The following is an 18605-nucleotide window of genomic DNA, read 5'->3' as shown; positions in this document are numbered from 1 at the left end:
TCAATGCACACTGAAAAGTAACAAATACAGATTCTCACATAATTAAAAAAACAGACGAATCACGATAGCACTTTGTTATTATTATTATTTTTTATACATTAATCAATCTATATTTAATATTTATCTCGTCTATCAAGTATAAAAAGTAATATTCAACGAAAATAAGTGCATACGGGATGATGCAGCCTCGCCTGTAACTTCAATAAGGAAAGAAGTCGTTGAATCAGATACAAGCCGTTGATTGAAAAATACAAACCTGAGAAGCTTCGGAAGAAACTTGCCAAGCAATGGAGACCATATTTTAGTCAAGTATTCCGCAATTTTCCAAGTATTTGACTTGTATTATTAAATGTTTACACCAAACACGTTAGGATGTGCTACGAACGAATACAACCTAAACTATCCAGTTTCTGATACTAGCTCTTAACTATCCGAGCCATACTTTTTTATACTTGATACCACAGAATTGTGGGAATTATTATATAAAAATCATAAAATTGAATTAGAGATGATTAGAAAAAATGTACCAATGAGAGATTTGAAATTAAAAAACAGATAATTATACAAACAAATTAAACATATTTGTATCAGAGTTGACATCCAGGCCAACCAAATCTTTTTACCCAAATACAGTACACAGAAAAATCAACAAACTGAACCGCTCGGAATTTACAAGATTTGAAGTGGCATTTGCAAGAAAGGCTTGTGTTTGACGTTATTCTTGGCAATTGGAATTTGGATTTTAGATTTTGAATTTGTAGCCTTGAGTGCTATATTCTAGGAACACTCGTTCGGAGTTCTGTGGACAATGAAGATTTGAAATGGACTCATTTCTCCCCAAGCTATACATACAAATGCAATGAACGAGGTGCACTTGATTCGTATTCAAAATTATCAAAGTTTGAGTAAAGCTTGGACATACTTTCAAATCAGATATGCAAAAATTACACTCCTACTACAACAGAAAAACGCACTTTTCGTTATGTAAAAGCAGTCTTCCTCCAGGAAATCAATACCCTTCTCTTTGAACTGAAAATTCTCGTGCTAAGTCATACAATGCCAAACAAGGCAAGATGCCAAAAGGCAAAGGAACCCAAAAGGCAAAGGAAACGGGATCAGAAGTAAATGTTTCCTCTTAACTTGCAGAATAATAATAGACGCAGAAACTTCTATCAAGCTACGTAAAGAGAGGGCATATGGCAAAATACTACAAGTATTTACAGAGTTTACATACCATCATAGCTAGCCAAGTAAGAGAGAAAGAACTTACAAATTTCCATCTAAATATTGTCTCTACGCTTCTTCGGCCGCCAGAACTTCCTCAGACTCTGCTTCAGCTGCTGATATAAGGGAAGCCGACTGAATTTTTCCAGCATACTCGAGGCGCATCAATATCACTCCTCTGGAAAAGAAACGAAGGCAGCAGAAAAGGAGGTGAAAAAAGTCAGAAAATGAGAGCTAAATGATCAACGCCGCCTCGAGCATTCTAAGTGGTCTGAATTATTCTCATCCTACACCCTGTGACAATACAAAATTGTACTCGATTGTGCAAGGAGAAATTAGGTAAATAAATTCACAGATATTTCAGTGACATCATCTTCATATTACCAAAACAGTGTGCCCAGGTTCTATTATTCAGGAAAAGAAGGCATGGGTGGAGCGCTCTCAGATTTCGCTAACCATTGTACAAAGGAACAAGAGTCAGGAATTTGGTTTATGCGGTTATTTGGTGAGAACAATTTATTTTTCAATCTAGAATGCAGATTTTGAACTTTCATCTCAAAGTAGAGTGATGTAATTTTTACACGTGCACTTTAAAAAAAGGCTGCATTTATATTCACGAGATCTAGAATTCTAGATCATGTCTATCTTGATTTAAACCAGGTTGGGTTTTTACAAGAGCATTTCAAATGAGCAGGGATCAATTCTAACATGTAGCTTGGCGTGTCCGGCGGCTCTGGCCGGTCCCCTTCACATCATCAAGAGAAGACAGCACAATGATACTAAATAACATTTACTAGCTAATGGACAACTTGTTTGGTTATTGGTACCCAACAAGACGAGCTATAGAATCTGGCTTCAACCTACTCAAACATACAGAAGTATACATGCATCATTCCAAAAGCAGACAAAAAAACATGATCATTTTTACATGAGAATCATTACAGTCGGTTAAGAGGTATCCTCCCAAACAATAGAAAATTAGGAAAAAGAACTTGTAATACCTTGCATATCGAGACTGAATGGAGACATCCCTAACCTTGATTCTGTTCACAATTCCACTGTGGCTGACCAACACAACTTGTTCATCACTTTCTCCATCTTCTGCTCAGAATTCATTCATGTTACTTACATATTCCATTATTGACTAGAATAATATACCAAGTTGAAGAACACATTACCTCCTACAGAGAACCCAACTACAAAAACCGCAGCCAGACGATCTTCAGATGAAAACTGCGCCATTACAGCACACAGTGAGCATGTTGCACATAATTTAACTAATCTTTATAGTATGGACAGTGTACTATTGTTGCTTAAGTTGATTGTTCTCTCCCCCAAAAGAGGAAACAAGTCCAATAATCTTCTTTATTTATTCCCCGATGAGAAGGAGACCCACCTTGTAACCCTTCAGACCAACTCTATTCAATGGTGACATCCGAAAGCTACTAAGAGGAACTCTCTTGCCAAAGCCACTTTCAGAAATGAACAGCAGCCACGGACCACTTAAGCTCCTCCCACTGACCAAACAAAAAGAAACAGATGGAAAATTTCTATTAGCAAAAGAAAAGATTGTAAATCTTCAATTATTATAAATAAAACGCATGAAGCAACAAGTGAAAGTATAATCTCATACTGAAGACAAACAGAAACAATATCATTAGGTCTACAGCAAGTTAAAATATGGATGAGAATTTATGGAATGGAAGCACTGAACCTTGGGCATTAACCACTATCAGAAAAAATCCAATGACACTTCAATGATGCTTAATGAAAGCTTTAGTGTATCAATCACATTCTCCAAGTGGAAAAGGTACACATGCATCAACAGAACCATGTCACCAATTTAACTGTCAATCTACTGTAATAAACCAATGATTATATCAGTGTTCTGTATTGGAAGTTTATTAAAAATAGTTCGATTTCGTTCCCTTGAGTTTAAAATCAACCCTAGAATAGCATTAGGATAATGTACAAAGAAATGTTCGAATGCAGACAAAACAAGTAATATCGAGCAGCATAAATGAATATAGTGTACCAGAGCAGCTGCACTTCATGTTATTACTATATAAATCATACATGACAACAAAAATGAAGTAGCACTAAATATAATAATACATGCTTTCAACAAAGTTGTTATTTGAGAAATTACTGTGTCCGCTGCATTTCCCAGTTTTCCAACTTTTTGCTCAGAGATGCTGTAATCAGGTCCATGCTTGCCATTTTATCCCCTTGTTTGAGTCTCATGGCAACTGCACCTCTTGTGTTCCTTCCAAGCGCTCTAACCTAAAAAAGCAAACCATGTCAACATTGGAAACAGATTAAGACAGATCAAATAATTTAATGTAACGTTGGACGCATAATCAGCTGTCACAAATGATATTAAATCATATAACTAGAGCTAACAAATGGTATTGGCTGCAAAAACAGGAATGTGTTAACAACTCCAGTTCCAATAATTATCCCCATATGGCATCAGGCCAATAGTTTAGATAAGTATTATTATAAACTTACATTCTCACAAGCACTCAAAATCACCATTCCATTCTGAGAGGCCATGGCTACAAAATCATTATTTGTACAACACCTCACCCATTTCAATTCATCACCAGGAACCTGAAATTTCCAAGTTAGGTCTCAGATCTAAAAATATAAAAAAAAAATTCAAACAACAAGGACATGGGCAAACCAGTTGAATTGCTATGATTCCAGTTGATCTTATCGATGAGAAGTAATTCAAAGAAACTTTCTTGATGTATCCGTTCACGGTTAGCATAATAAGGTACTGATCTCCATCAAATTCACTCACAGGAATGATGGAAGTTATTCTCTCGCCGTCAGATAAGGACAAGATCTGGATTCAGAGCAAAATATTAACCACAAAAATATAGTATGAGAACTTAAAAAGACAAACTAAAAGATCAAGTAGAGCAAGACAATACCTGGACTAGTGGTGTGCCAGCACCAGCTCTGTTGCATTCAGGAATTCTATAGGCACGAGCTGAGTAAACTGTTCCTTTATCACTGTGGGAATTTTAAGCATGGGCTAAGTAATGTTAGACTTATCATAACACAACCAAGTTACACCTCTGGAATAAAAATAAAACTCACAGATGGACAAATACATAAACTGACACTGATGTTATAGTGAAAGCACAGTGAAAGCTGAAGATTAGAACAGATAAGGTAGTGGCAGTGTTTATCAATAAAAAACAAATCACAAGAGATAAAATAGTCTTTTTTATATATGATTCTATTCTAACAGAGAATTATGAAGAATACTCTATAATCCACGTTTGCCTAACAGAAAACAACAAATATATAGCCCTGGCCGCGGGGTTTTTTCCAAATCAAAATTTATCACTTCCACAATCTAAATCATAAAGTGTTAAACCTACGTACCAGACCTGCAATCAAGGGATTAGGGATCTCATTTTCTAAAATTACAAATTCTACACATTTTCCTTTTTTCCAGATAAGGTTGAACATTTAGCTTTAAGTTATCATCATTTTGTGGATGAACCAAGCAACGAAGATTATTCATTTTCTTCAATCTTCTTTCACATCATATTAGGTTCACTTCTGTCGATATTGATTTTGATCACTTTACGACAGAATTAACATTGAAAGGGAGCCATAACTAACTCTTATCATATCATTAATAAAATATTGTTTCTTATAAATAAAAAATAGTAGCTGAAGAATATCATGTAGATAACCAAGCTAAGATCAATCTTCCACGCGTATACCAGTTTGAAAAGGTACGCAAAAGAAAAATATGAGACGTTTTATCCTCCTAAGTCTATATGGTTGTACTTGCAGACCATTAAATCTTGATTGGCTAAAACTGCATATAGATTGTGCTGCTATTTCAGAGTTGCCATCCTTTACATTTGCATCTATGTAATCCGAGATTGTGGTAAAGAAACTCTACAGTTTCCAAATTGATTCCAGATTTAAAAAAATTATGCTGAATTTCCTTCATGAAACAAGTTCTAGATGGTGAATTTCCAACACAAAACAAGTTTCAGACGTTAAAATCTGATATTAAGCAAGTAAAGTTTAACAGAAAGAAAATAATAAACAAACTTCTACGCATAAAAACAAAACTAACAGAGAGAAACTAGATGCAAATACCTGAAGTACAAAACGTGATCATGGGTACGACAAACAATGAAATCGGACATTGTGTCATTTATCCTCAGTTTTCCGACTGATTTACCAATAGTCCCACGGTTTTGGAGATTAAAAGTATCAGGCCTCATTCTTTTTAGATAGCCTTTCTCGCTGAGGGCCTGTAAGTGGAACCAGGAACATTTGGAAGCACAGACAAAATGAACATTTTTTATTATCAAAAAAAACAAAGCAGGCGAAGTACCAATAGCATTTCTTCATTTGGGATGACATCAATATCTTCAACTTGGCCACTGTAACTGTCCTCCAGCATTGATCGCCGTGGAGTAGAAAATTTATTCTTTATTTCAATTGCTTCTTCTTCTATCAACTATGCATGAAACACGAATAACTTTATAAAATGGAAATTCACCGACTTTAAAGTTGACGACAAGAATGACACAAATGTCAGCACTCAAAAAAATGCATACATGGATTAAACAATTAAGACAACTACAATAAAATGAAGACACAGAAAAAAGCACAATCTTTAGCATCCCGAGGAAAGCAGTTTCACTGGACATTTATCAGGTCAAATTAAAAACAAAGATCATCAAGAAGATGGATAACAATTGTTAAGCACTGAACTTCCACACTCCAATATACAATAAGCTGGGTGCAACATTAAAAAGAAGAAAAGGACGGAAAATAAAACCTTAAGAACCTAACCCTATCAATAATAGCTTTTAATTACACAAAGCGGACTAGTAATCAACTCACGACAAAATACTAGATAAGACCCTAACCCAATGCTCAATCTCTCAATAAATATGAGATTGAGACATTCTGAAAGTCTACGTTAGATTCAATCCAAGTAAATATTTTGATCTTGATATTTTCCTTGCACTCTTCCCTCGTAGCTTCAACGTTGTCAAAAATTCTTCTATTTCTCTCGGTCCACACAGACCAACATTCATGAACCACCACTTTCCAAAAAAATTTGCCTCTTGCTAAGAAATTGTCCAAGATTTGTTTCGAACAAATCTTGCATTGATTTCAACACCACCCATACCAATCTCAGTTATTCTAAAGGTCTCGCCCACGACCCACTCGTGAGTGTAAAATGAATCAACCAACATAAGCATGACCATGAAATTGGAGCTTGCAAGGATACAATTTCACTTGAATAAAAGAAACAAGAAACTCTATGAGAAAACAACCTTAAGTATTTGTCTTTTACTTGAGAGAAGTTCGTGTAGCCTGGTGATTTGTTCAGTCAAAGACTCCCCCTCGTCAACAAACTTATTTTTCTGCAGAAACCATAGAGAAAGTAGTCAATATTAGAAAAATACCATACAAACATGAGGAAAATAAAGGAATCACAAGATATTGAAGCACCTCAAGAAATGTAAGCCTTCGAAGGCTTATATCTAAAATTGCTTCTGCTTGCTCGTCAGTCAAGCTGAACACTGCAACAAAATAAACTTATTATTAATTATAAAGCAACAGATATTTCAGCCATAACAAATTTTCTAACATCCAGTAGAATTAAATAGTCCTTCATATGTTATCCAATCAGTTTAAAACTTTAAGTACATAAACACGTACAAAGAGCAAAGGAAATTATGAAAATACAGAAAACATGAACCATGCAATCCAAAACCCAAACCGACCACTTTGCACATTCTTCCCAAGTTTATTTTCAGACAGCCAATAGCTAGGTTGACTCTGACTCAGACTCAGACTCAAACTCAGACTCAGACCTTCTTAGTGATAAGAGGCAAAAGTATTTTCCAAGTTTACAAGTTAGAAGAGAACAATTTTCTTTATTTTTTGGCTTTTTTTGGAAAAAAACATTGATGACATGGCCAGGTTAGGTATAGACAGTTATGGCCGCTCACCAGATTGGCAAAAAATGAACGAGGGGAATAAGGTTTGTCTCCCAAAAGTTAAAAACAAATTATGTCAATTCAAATACATCTGGCCATAGTCATCGATGCCAATTCTATCCAACCAGGTAAGAACATAAATATAACCAGATATAATGTCATTGCTAGAGCACAGCAAGCTATGTTCCCTGAATCCCCGATGGCCAAAAAATTAGTAGTTGAATGCCTTTCCCATAAATATACACCAGCTGAACTGTACCAAAATTAATGAGGTTTGGACATCAAACAAATAATTTGATTGTATAAGAAGCAAATAAGCCAACAAGTCTGCTTCCACCCATGGAGGTTTAAAGTTTCTATCCTTGAAAAACTGAATTGGCCCCTATAGCATTACAATTTTGACATACTTCACAAGTCATGCTTCTTCAACCACATACTCCCAATGCAGAAGAGATTTGAGAAATCCAGTTTTAGAAAATTCATATGTTAATTTTCACATGCTCCCTGTCCATAGTTCGACCCAACTACGAAAAGTCAAGTCCTCACAGCATAATGCCTCAATCCACAAGAATATTTCACATATAATTGTATCTCCAAAAAGTGGAGCTCACTCTTATGCCACCTATTTCTATCAAGTAATATGCGAGGAGAGAGAATTTTGCATCCTATTGGTTCAGCTGGCTGTCTAGGACTAGGAAGAGGTATCTCCTAACAATAGAGTCCCTCGGATTATTCTTTAAGCCCCACAGATGAAGTGAAACAAAAGATTAACCAACAAAAACAACTCCTATTTGGGATCTCTGATCCTTTTCCAACCAAAGGCATGCCTCCTCTTTGACTGTGCTAACTATCAGAAAATAATTTACTCATACTCTTGTCCTTCATTCTTTCTTATAGCAAGAAAACTTTTTCTGCTACCATCAATAGAGGCTTCAACAAGCAGGTTTCCAGGTCCACATCTTTCCAACATCGCTGAGATTTCCAGGCACTTTAATACTTATAAAAATACAGTTTTACCTTCAAAATTTGAGTCGTCATAAACAAACAAAACACATGCGAAATGTCTTCCAAATATTATTAAAAATGAAGTGGGCATCTAGCACCAAGGTATTAAACATGACTCAGCGCTCGTAAAATCATTCAATCAACGAAAAAGTTGAAACATAGAATCGGGAACAAAATGACTTCTCTATTCTTGGAACACGAAGAACCTACAAAATAATTTTTTTTTACAAAGCAACAAGTTAAGAGACTAAAGCGGCTTGCCTTTTTGTAAATGATCAGATGCTAATACGTGGGTTGGTGCACTTCTGATTATGTCGATGACTTTGTCTAGATTATCAAGTCCTGTAGTGATACCCTTTGTTCACATACCAAACAGAAACGCATATCAGCAACAAAAATGACAAGTCCTGTTATGATACCCTTTGTTCAAACACCAAACAGAAATGCATATCAGCAACAGAAATGACAAGAGAATTGTGTGGTAATGATAAATATCAGAAGACAATTGACCTTTTTCTTTCGTTACTAAAGAATGAGGTGGCAACATAAATCTCTCAAGACATGATAATTCAAGGAGTCATTAGCTCGATCATGCTCACTTTTGCACAATTCATAAAATGGATCTGGTTGTTACTTAGTAATATCATTGAACTATGAATTTGTAAGCTCATACCTCAACAATATGATAACGATCCTGTGCTTGTGAGAGTTTAAATTTAGCACGCCTTTCAACGACAGAACATCTAAAATCCAAAAATGCCTGTAAGAATAAAAACATTTATACCAAAATATTTTCAGACACATCAACAGATCCACTTTAAGGGAGGAAGAGAGAGAATATGTGTATGTGGGAAACGGCATTGTATGCCAAGTATAAGACATAACACAAATTCAGAACCATCAGAGCTCGAGATTATGAATAGCAATTGATAGGAAAACATGAACCGACACTCGAATCCACACATTTGAATTCCTAAACTTTTGTGCTACATAAGCATTTCAGTGCTTCTTTCCAAGTAATAAAGGACAAAACACTTAAACCATGGAAAGGAAAAAATGTGATCAAATGCACAAAGATATCAATGGCAACAAGTCAAAGAAATAAATACACATGCAGAGGACAGTCGAAATCTGTTCATACCTAGAAAAGTTCCTTCTTGTGCAAAGCTTCCAAATAATAGTTTTTGAATTATTCTAAAATACACTCCTGTACTTTTATTGATGTAAATATTAAGGGTGGTTTCAATCCATAGTTCTCATTCATGTCATACCACATCTTTGATTCAAATACTGAATAGGCCCCAAAGACCAAGATGCTCCATAGTTTTGAACAAATTCTGATTTCCACAGGTAAAAAACTGTACAATAGTGAAAAGACTAATTCCTTTGTCAGCAATCGCATAAATCCTATATCTAAAGATACTTTACCATAGTAAACTGCTATGCGTAAAATCCACCATTTTCTCAATAAATTGACACACAAAATCTTGATCCTTGTCTGATTATTTATACGTTATTTATAGCTTAATATTGATGAGCGGTAAAAAATGATCATGCGTAAAAAATTTCAATCAATCAAAGTCCTTAAATTTCTGATGATAGCAAGTAAGTTGCACTTTTTGAATTCACCATCCAAGATACCGAATCAATATGTTTTTAATATATAGGGTTCATGATAAGAACTCAGTTTTTCGAGATCAGTCAATATCTAAATTAATACAGAAAAATAAATGAACACCTGATTCAAAATATTGATTGAATGCTGATAAACATCCACAACCGTATCAAAGTACATAGAAATGAGTGTTTGTAACCTGAAGTATTTCCTTTAAACCCATCTGTTTTGGTTGACCATTGAGAATTCTGAGATGAAGAAATCGCCAAGGATAAATACAGAAGAAACACATTTTACATTAAGTGGTAGATGGGCTATCTAATAGAATAGGAGTAATGGATCATAAAGGAGGAAAAATCTACGTGTACCATTTTGCATTCCAACAATAGACATTTGAAGAAAAATAGAAAATGAATGTGAAAAATATTAAACAATGACATAAAATAACAGCAATAGGCATATTCCCCGCGGGATTTCAACAAATAAAGCAAGAATGTCATCACCATTGCGAGGAATGACTCGATGTCTTTCTGAAAAATATCCAGCTCTAACAAGAGATTGGAAGACGCTATTAGTAACATGTAATTGCCTTGACAACATCCCTTTTTAAAAGGAAAATTTTGTGCAGTTTCTGTTCTAAAATGAAGGTTTCATTGCCTCAACCTATTTTTCTGCTTAAAAAGTAAAAAGAAAGGAAAAATATTCATCCCATTTTTTCTTAAATTCATCAAATCAAATCATTCCCACCTTACATTCTAACATTTTGTCATACAACTTGATTTACCAATTGCCTCTCCGCTTTTTTTTAATAAGAAATGATAATTTATTAGAAGATTAAAATTTAATAGTTACAAAAAAGGACAAGAGATCCGCAAGGGGAAAAGAGAAGGTAAAATCACTAGTCATATCAACAGCAAATATAACTTTACTCCCTAAATAAATCTGAAATCTAGAAATTCTTAATCTCTGAATGTTTTCCAATCCAGCCATATGTCCGAAACTACTAATCTTTTCCCTAACATTCTTTAGTTTACTATTTTATATTGTCGAAAATCCTTCTATTTTGCTCCATCCAGATTGACCAACAAATATAATGAACTGTCATTGCCTCTCCACTTTATAATTTCACATATCAAATCAACGATTCTAAGTATAATCGAGATATATATAAAAAAAACATCTCAACTATTTTGCTTTTCAAATTAAAAGTAACAAACACCTCAAATATATACCTATAAGACTTCATATCTCCATTAATCAATCAACAATACTATAAAAATGTCATCCTCGTGGACAATATGAAGTATCTCATTGTGTTCTCTCCATCTGGATTCAATTTCCTATAACTCTAAACATGAAAAGGAATATGTTTATGAAATGAGACCTAAAAAGGTGTCAAGCCAGAAGAAAATACAGTATCCAATTTGTGACAGGGCTCACTAGGTAGTTGATGCATTGTCACCCAAAACTTGCATTTTTTAAAATACAAGTTGAACTTTAGAAGTAGCTTTCTTATGTTAACAGTTATCTTCGGTTGCCAAAAAAACAGCAAGATGCATGACCTAAGGCCATGTCAGACGCGAGATATTGTCATTTATGATTACCGATAATTAAAATTAAATATTGCAAGACATAAATCCTCGGCGAAACCTAAGGAGGGTGAGTCAAGAATGAAACTGAAATTATTTCTGAAGAATGAATAACAATGACATAGTACAAAATAACAGGTCCCAATGACAGTAGGCAAGATCCTTATTTAAGTAATCATCAAGCTTTGAAACGAGGAGAACACAATATCTTCAACCTTTGTGACAAAAACATAAATCACATGAGGTAGGTTGCCAATGTAAACTGACTACAGCTAGCAAATAAAACTCCAATCAGTATCAATTAACTAAGGGAATAGCGCACATGAGCATTCAACATCTCTCTTTTTTTGTAGACGCCTAAACAAATACATATAAGTTTGCATTGCTATAAATGATGTATCTAGAGCAAAAAGATATAAAATTACTTTGTCAAATACTTACCCCACCATGTTGCAGTTAAATGTAGATTGAAGAGCTGTTTGACGATAAAGACTATTCAAAACAATGGATGGATCTGATCCCCTCTTAAGCTGGAAATTTGGGAGGCAGAGCAAAAACAATTCAAGGAAGTACAGAGATAAACTCCAAAATCCTCAAATATCAATAAGATTATACAGTAAAACGAAAATTGAGAACATAGATACCAGTGTCTTTAACAGATAGACAATAAACACAAGTTCATAAACAAAACAAGAACTACCTCAATGACTACGCGCATTCCAGATCGATCACTTTCATCGCGTATGTCACTTATTCCTTCCAAAACCTAACAAAAACTCGAAACTTCAACATAAATTAATAACAATATATTTTGAATGAAAGTAAGAAGGTAAAGGATGGACAAAAAAGAAACACTTCAGTGATCCAGCCTGAAGTACCAGACAGCAATGCACCAAAACAACCAGTTTTGACTCCAGTAGTCCTAGCACTGAGTGGGAGAAAGGGCAAAAACTCAAAAGCAAGGAAGGGTGTGTATAAGTACAGTAATATGTTGCTTTGTTTGGAAGGAACGCCCTTTGTTACTTACAATTCAAACTTAGGATACTTTTAATATTTAAATGCATCTCTCTTCGGGAAGGTAAGCATAACACTGGGCCCAACAAAACCCGATCATAAACATACATTCGACCAGCTTACGCTAATGTCCATCCCCAGTTACAAGTAAAGGTTATCAAGAAACCTGGAGTATCACTATTTGTCAGATTCTAAAAGAAAACCAAAGAGCATTAATGGCATAGCATGCTTATATTTCTATATACCACCACCCTGACAAACTAATACAAATATTTCTTAAGTCTGACTGGGAAGAAACATAATGGCACATATGGGTAAAAAGCTATATAACATTCGAATAGGTGGAATTCAACTCATGGAAATTGATAAACAGAAGCATCAATGAAAAACAAATAGAAGTATCGACCAGGATACTTCCAGATATTTCAAAACTGAAGCCAATAAGGCATTAGCCAAAAGATAATAATTAACAGCAATCATTAAAGGTCCAAGTAAATCCAATATGATGATGACCTACATTAAACTGAAACATCAACAGAGTACAAGCCATTTCCACCTAACACCATCAATGGGATAATTATAATATAACTCATATTACATGCATCTATTTACACACAGATAATTATATATAATCAAGTTTGTACAGTGTACATGTTCAGGAAAGATGAGGCAATCCAATAAGGCTAGAAATAACAAAAGGCAGAACTTAAAATCTTTGGAAAAGAGAACCGATCATAGTAATTACAAACCTTATTCTCCACAAGTTCCGCAATTTTCTCAACAAGAGACGCTTTGTTAGTCTGATATGGAACCTGTTTCAAACATGAAACCAATTAAAGATTGACAGTGTCATTCGACTGAAATTCCAATTAAAATTGGGAAAAAAATAAAAGTATTATATAATTAATATTAAACTGTCAAAGAAACCTCAAATAAAAGTATTATATAATTAATATTAAACTGTCAAAGAAACCTCTTTTATTATAATTGCTGAACGTTTGGTTTTGGAATCAACTAATTCAACATCAGTCTTCCCTCTGATTACGACACGACCTCGTCCAGTTCGGTATGCTTCTAAAATGCTTCAAAAAATAAATAAGATATAAGAAAAAACAAACCATGTAGCAGATCAACAGCCTTAAATTAAGGACTAAAAGGAAATGCTGTATTGAGGAATGAATTTAAGCAATGGGTTAATAAAATGCATCTACTCGTCAGATTCACAGTAAACTGAGAACAAAAACCACCGATGTTGTAATCTGCATGAAAAGCAATTTCAACCTCCACTAGAGGTTCCAAATAAACAAAGCTATAAGTTTTCATGCAAATGGCGAAGAGAAATACATGATGCATTTCCCCCGCTTATAACACTTAGGAAACTCATCAAACAACAATAAATGGGACACAGTGCCATCCAACCACAAAATTTCTAACAATGATAGGAGTGGATCTGCTGTCCCTCAACTTCGGAAATAGAGATCATCTATAACTATTACACCCCAGTTAGTTACAGCTCCAAATATATCAACATGTGTCCATGGATAATATCTAACTTCACCATGCACATGAACTAATTGTAGACATGTGAATGCATGCAAGACAAAAGAAACATTCATAACACTGAAATACAAAATAATATCATCTTATCCTAGGGACGCCACATCATATTCCGTCACAGTTTTATTTTTAATAATGCAAGAAGAAAGTTTCTAAAGATGGACGATAGCACGGTTTATGTGTTTCCCAAAGGGCACACATTATGTATAAACAACACTCTTGAAACTAAAATCTTGTTTCGCACTCAGTTTCATTGAAGAGAGAAGGGTATAATAACTTACCCTAGATTTCCCATTATTATTCCTCCAGTTGGGAAATCAGGTCCCGGCATGTGCTCTAGCAATTCTTGCAACTGTTATGCCAGTATGCCACAAAAGCATGAGATATAAAAGAAGAGTCAAGACTCAAGACCAATTTTCTAAATAATGTTTAACAGTCAGCTGATAAGATTCATAACCATATAAAGATACTGAAAAAACTGATAGAATAAACAATAGTATGCTATGATAATGCTGTAGAAACCTTGCATCAATGAAACATCTTTATGCATCAGAAACTTGAAGCTGCAGTACTGAGTACTGAGCAGTACTGAAACCTTGTTCTTTTCCCTCATTTTCTTTTAATTCTATGCTGCTATGGAAGGCATAGGATAATGTGACTTATGCACTCCAGTACAAATAAACACTGCATTAACAACTTTAATTTCATAATCAGATTGCCCCTATAGAAAGAAAAGTACTATATAGTTTTTCATTTTCATAAATTTTTGGGAGGGTCGTGGTCAAAGCATACCGTGAGAAGATTACACCAGACAGGACGGTATGATTCAACAATTTTGCAGGGCCAAGATATTAACCTTTTCAGACTATGAGGAGAAAATCGCCAGACTAGATGTTGATAGTCATTACACAACTCATAAAAAATAACGTAGGAACCAAATAAATGGAATAGGAAGAGCCACAATAGAAGTTCAGAAATTAATTTAAAGTTTCTATTTAAAAAAAATGAAAAGGAAATCTAAAGATATGGATTTTGACATTAAATGTTACCGTTGCTTCAGGATTATGAATCAAGACAGATAGTGCATCTACAAGCTCCTCGAGATTATGTGGTGGGATATTTGTCGCCATTCCTACCTGAAAGCAAACATACATAAGATGTGACATATTGATGATGAAATAAGATAACCTAAATCGACCATCCAGAACATTAGAAGTAATATAAAAGGCAATAAAACATATAAGAGGTTAAAATCATACCGCAATCCCAGAAGCACCATTCAGCAACAAATGGGGTATGCGTGCAGGAAGCAAAGATGGTTCTTTTTGAGAGTTGTCAAAATTTGGAACAAAATCAACCTACATCATATGAAAAATGTTGTTCGAGATTGCAATAACTAAAATGCAATTCAAAAGAAGGCACTGACAGTATCTTGTTCCAGGTCCACCAAAAGCATAGCCTCCGTAAGGGCCTGAGGAAAGAACCATGAAATATGAATGCCCATCAAATACAAAAATAAAATGCTCAAGGACATCAGTAGCAAACAAGAAAAAGAATTAATTTCAAAGAGGATCCCACTCAGAATGTATGCAAAAAGGTAAGATGACAAAAATTTTGCACATGAATAACCCAGGCTACAGAAGCTTAAAGCCCGGGGGAAACCATATATTCAGCAAGTTTACCTTTCACTGGTAATAAACTACATTAATTACATATTGAGACGAGGCAGTAATCAATGATTGGCAACACTCCTCAAGAGCAAGGGCATCAGCGCCAAATACAAACAAGAAAATAAACTTATATTACCGCACCTCCAATCTGCACTCAGTATAACGCATTGCAGCAGCAGGATCGGCATCAATTGATCCAAAGTTCCCATGCCCGCGTATTAGTGGGAAACGCAAGGAAAAATCCTAGAAAGTACAGATTATAAACTTCATTTCTGGTCTAACTACATAATCACTACAATCTAAATCAATTCAGGTGGGAATTCCCACAGCATTAGAGTCTCAGAACGATAAAAGTAGCATAGTTTATGTTATCGTCAAGTTCTTATAGTTTACTCTTTTGAAACAAAGACATTACTGTAAATGTTTAATTCTTGGATGGTGAGATTATCAGCTATAAATCGATGAAATATCAAGATTCACAGTGACTATGTCCTTTTCAAATTAGGATTTCAACAATTTGTCAGTGCGTTTTCAGATTACTTGATCGGATAGATATGGTACCTGAGCCATTCGGACCAATGAATCATACACGGCATTGTCTCCATGGGGATGGAACTTACCAAGAACCTGCAATTGAATCAAAAACATTAAAAGAACATTCCAATGTGAAAACTATTATTTGACCATGATTAAAAAAATGAGGCACAGAAAATAATATAGGGTGCAAAATTCATATAACATGAGAAATGAACTCTTTTCAAATGAAATACAACCTCACCAACAACTCTTGCACACTTCTTGTGAGGTTTCTTCGATGAAAGACCTAATTCATGCATTGCATATCTGTTCAAATAATAATAATAAACTTTTTAATTCCAATGAAAACTTAAGTTTCGGTATCAAGTTCATAAATTAGTATAGATCAACTTTTTTTTTGATAAGAAACATAATTTTATTAATATATGCGTAAAACAACAGCTAATAGGCATCATACACAAGAAAATCCAAAATAAGTATCAAATGGCATCACTTTAGCAATTAACAAATGCACAAGCAACACCAATATGTGTCACAGTAATGGTCAGGAAGCTTTGATATTCCAATGATAGAATCATAGAAAGTTAGTTTAAAGATGTTCTGAGTGGTAGTGGGACTCCTAGCAAGCAAGTTCCTTTTCCCTGCTCCAGCAGTTACAGTTGCTGAACTCGATATTCTTCTCTATTCTTACGTAATCACTTCAACAAAAGTAGTTGGGGTATCTTTCCTTTGTTTGTCCGTTTCTTTTTGTCTTTTTTACACACATGCCCATCATAGATCAACTTCCATGATAATTATATTTGCAGCACTTAAAGGATGTTCTCTATTTACAAAAGCGCCTATAAAACGAGGCATCATGTCTTTAACAATTATTATTCTTTCAAAATTGCATTGGGTTGGAGTTATATTGACGTCTAATTACTTCCTTTATTGATACTTATGATTAGTACTCAAGAATGTGGTGTAAAAAATAAACTACAAAATTTAATTATCCAGCTAAGAAACCAAAATTAGAACAATTTTTGTGCTTCACAATTCACACTACTAAACTCTGTAAAGCACCAAGCTTCAAGCCAACAATAGAAAAATACATACAATAGCATCAGCAAACCATTATTATATATTAGCCAACTGCAGCCTAATCAAATGCTTTATGTCGTTACGAAACCACCAATTTATCACCATCCCAACACCTACAACATAAGTTCGACATCATTGTCGCCATTTTCTTCCACATACTCATTATTTTCCGCTCAATGCCGTAACATATTGCACATATATCCGGCACCAGTGTGAGAAAAATATTATCCAAACAAGATAAACTTGTAAGTTGTAACAACGAAACTTACAATATTCTTCTGTGAACAGGTTTCAAACCATCTCTGACATCAGGCAAAGCCCGACCTAAAAGCACGGACATGGCGTAAGACATGTAAGCTTCCGTGGCCTCCTTGTGCAGCTCACAAACGACTACTCTACCCTGGCCTCCGCCTCCATTTCCGTCTCTCTGCCTCACAGCCAATACTCCATCATTGCCTTCTTCGTCGCGCTCATCCTCCCTCCGCCTCGAAGCGGAAACTTTCACGGCAAATAACCTCCGCCGGTCCTTGGCGACAAGCTGGGTCCTATCCCGCAGGGGGTACCGGGTCGGGCCGGCAAGGAACGCTAGCTGGCGGTGAGAAGCGCGGAGCATACGAAGCCCAGTAGCGAAAGCCATGGGAAAATAGGGTCGGGAATGAATGCAATGCGCATTCATGCCATGAAGAAGATTGAGCAGAGAATGAGGTTTTGTTGTCTGAAGTACTAAAAAAAAGTATAGTAACACCCTAAAGTTGGGCGTTTGGGTTTTGCAATTTGCAGAGAGGGTTGCCCGCCAAGCCAGAGATTATGTTCAAGCATCTGAGCTGCACGTGCTTGTCGTTCAAATTGTTTTTTTTTTTTTTTTTACAATTTGCTTTTTATTATTGTGAACTTAAATTTATTTCGAAAAAATATAGCAAGAACATTTTTTATGTTTGGTGTTATTTTGAGGAAATGATTATTTAACGTAGATGTAGAATTATGTTATTTTCTGGGTGGCAGTACTTCAAAATTACTAAATTATTATTTTATTACACGGGTGCGGTTTTTTTCCGCGGTCGACTTGGATTGAAATCGAGTCTCCTAACATAAGAAATTTATGTTGCTACACAAGTACCATGATATTGAATTATTGATCGTGTGTCATAATGTAAAATAGAATAAGCTTTCTTGACCAAATTTTGGAATAGTTCAAAGATTTGATCACTTTTCCCCAACCCGGAAATCAAATTTTAGATTTGCGCCAGGTTTCCACTTTGAAGCAGTATCTCATGTGTTCAGGACTTCGGGCGTTAATCAAAGTTACGAAAACTGG

General features: G+C 35.0%; 1 protein-coding gene across 4 annotated transcripts; it reads right to left on the bottom strand.

The window, feature by feature from the left end:
- Window positions 1–959: 959 nt before the first annotated feature.
- On the bottom strand, window positions 960–18105 carry LOC142505154 (DNA gyrase subunit A, chloroplastic/mitochondrial-like). Of its 4 annotated transcripts, XM_075618004.1 has the most exons (27): window positions 17560–18103; window positions 16447–16516; window positions 16235–16300; window positions 15815–15916; window positions 15430–15474; window positions 15263–15361; window positions 15053–15139; window positions 14285–14355; window positions 13420–13528; window positions 13196–13258; window positions 12133–12198; window positions 11874–11962; window positions 10043–10091; window positions 8902–8988; window positions 8490–8583; window positions 6733–6803; window positions 6555–6644; window positions 5600–5725; window positions 5359–5516; window positions 4164–4245; window positions 3911–4075; window positions 3736–3837; window positions 3374–3507; window positions 2621–2741; window positions 2403–2457; window positions 2226–2325; window positions 960–1402 (listed from the first exon to the last, which is right to left on the bottom strand). In XM_075618004.1, the coding sequence occupies exons 1-27, from the start codon at window positions 17964–17966 to the stop codon at window positions 1294–1296; spliced, it is 2817 nt and encodes a 938-aa protein (XP_075474119.1). In that variant the 5' UTR covers window positions 17967–18103; the 3' UTR covers window positions 960–1293. The 4 variants fall into 4 exon arrangements, with proteins under 4 accessions (XP_075474119.1, XP_075474122.1, XP_075474121.1 ...); XM_075618007.1 differs by lacking the exon at window positions 16447–16516 and having other exon boundaries at window positions 17560–17688; XM_075618006.1 differs by lacking the exon at window positions 17560–18103 and having other exon boundaries at window positions 16452–16516.
- Between the last annotated feature and the right edge of the window lie 500 nt (window positions 18106–18605).

Source organism: Primulina tabacum, chromosome 10 (genome assembly GCF_025594145.1).
Source record: "Primulina tabacum isolate GXHZ01 chromosome 10, ASM2559414v2, whole genome shotgun sequence".
NCBI classification, from domain to species: Eukaryota; Viridiplantae; Streptophyta; class Magnoliopsida; order Lamiales; family Gesneriaceae; genus Primulina; species Primulina tabacum.
This window is presented reverse-complemented; position numbering and strand designations above follow the sequence as displayed.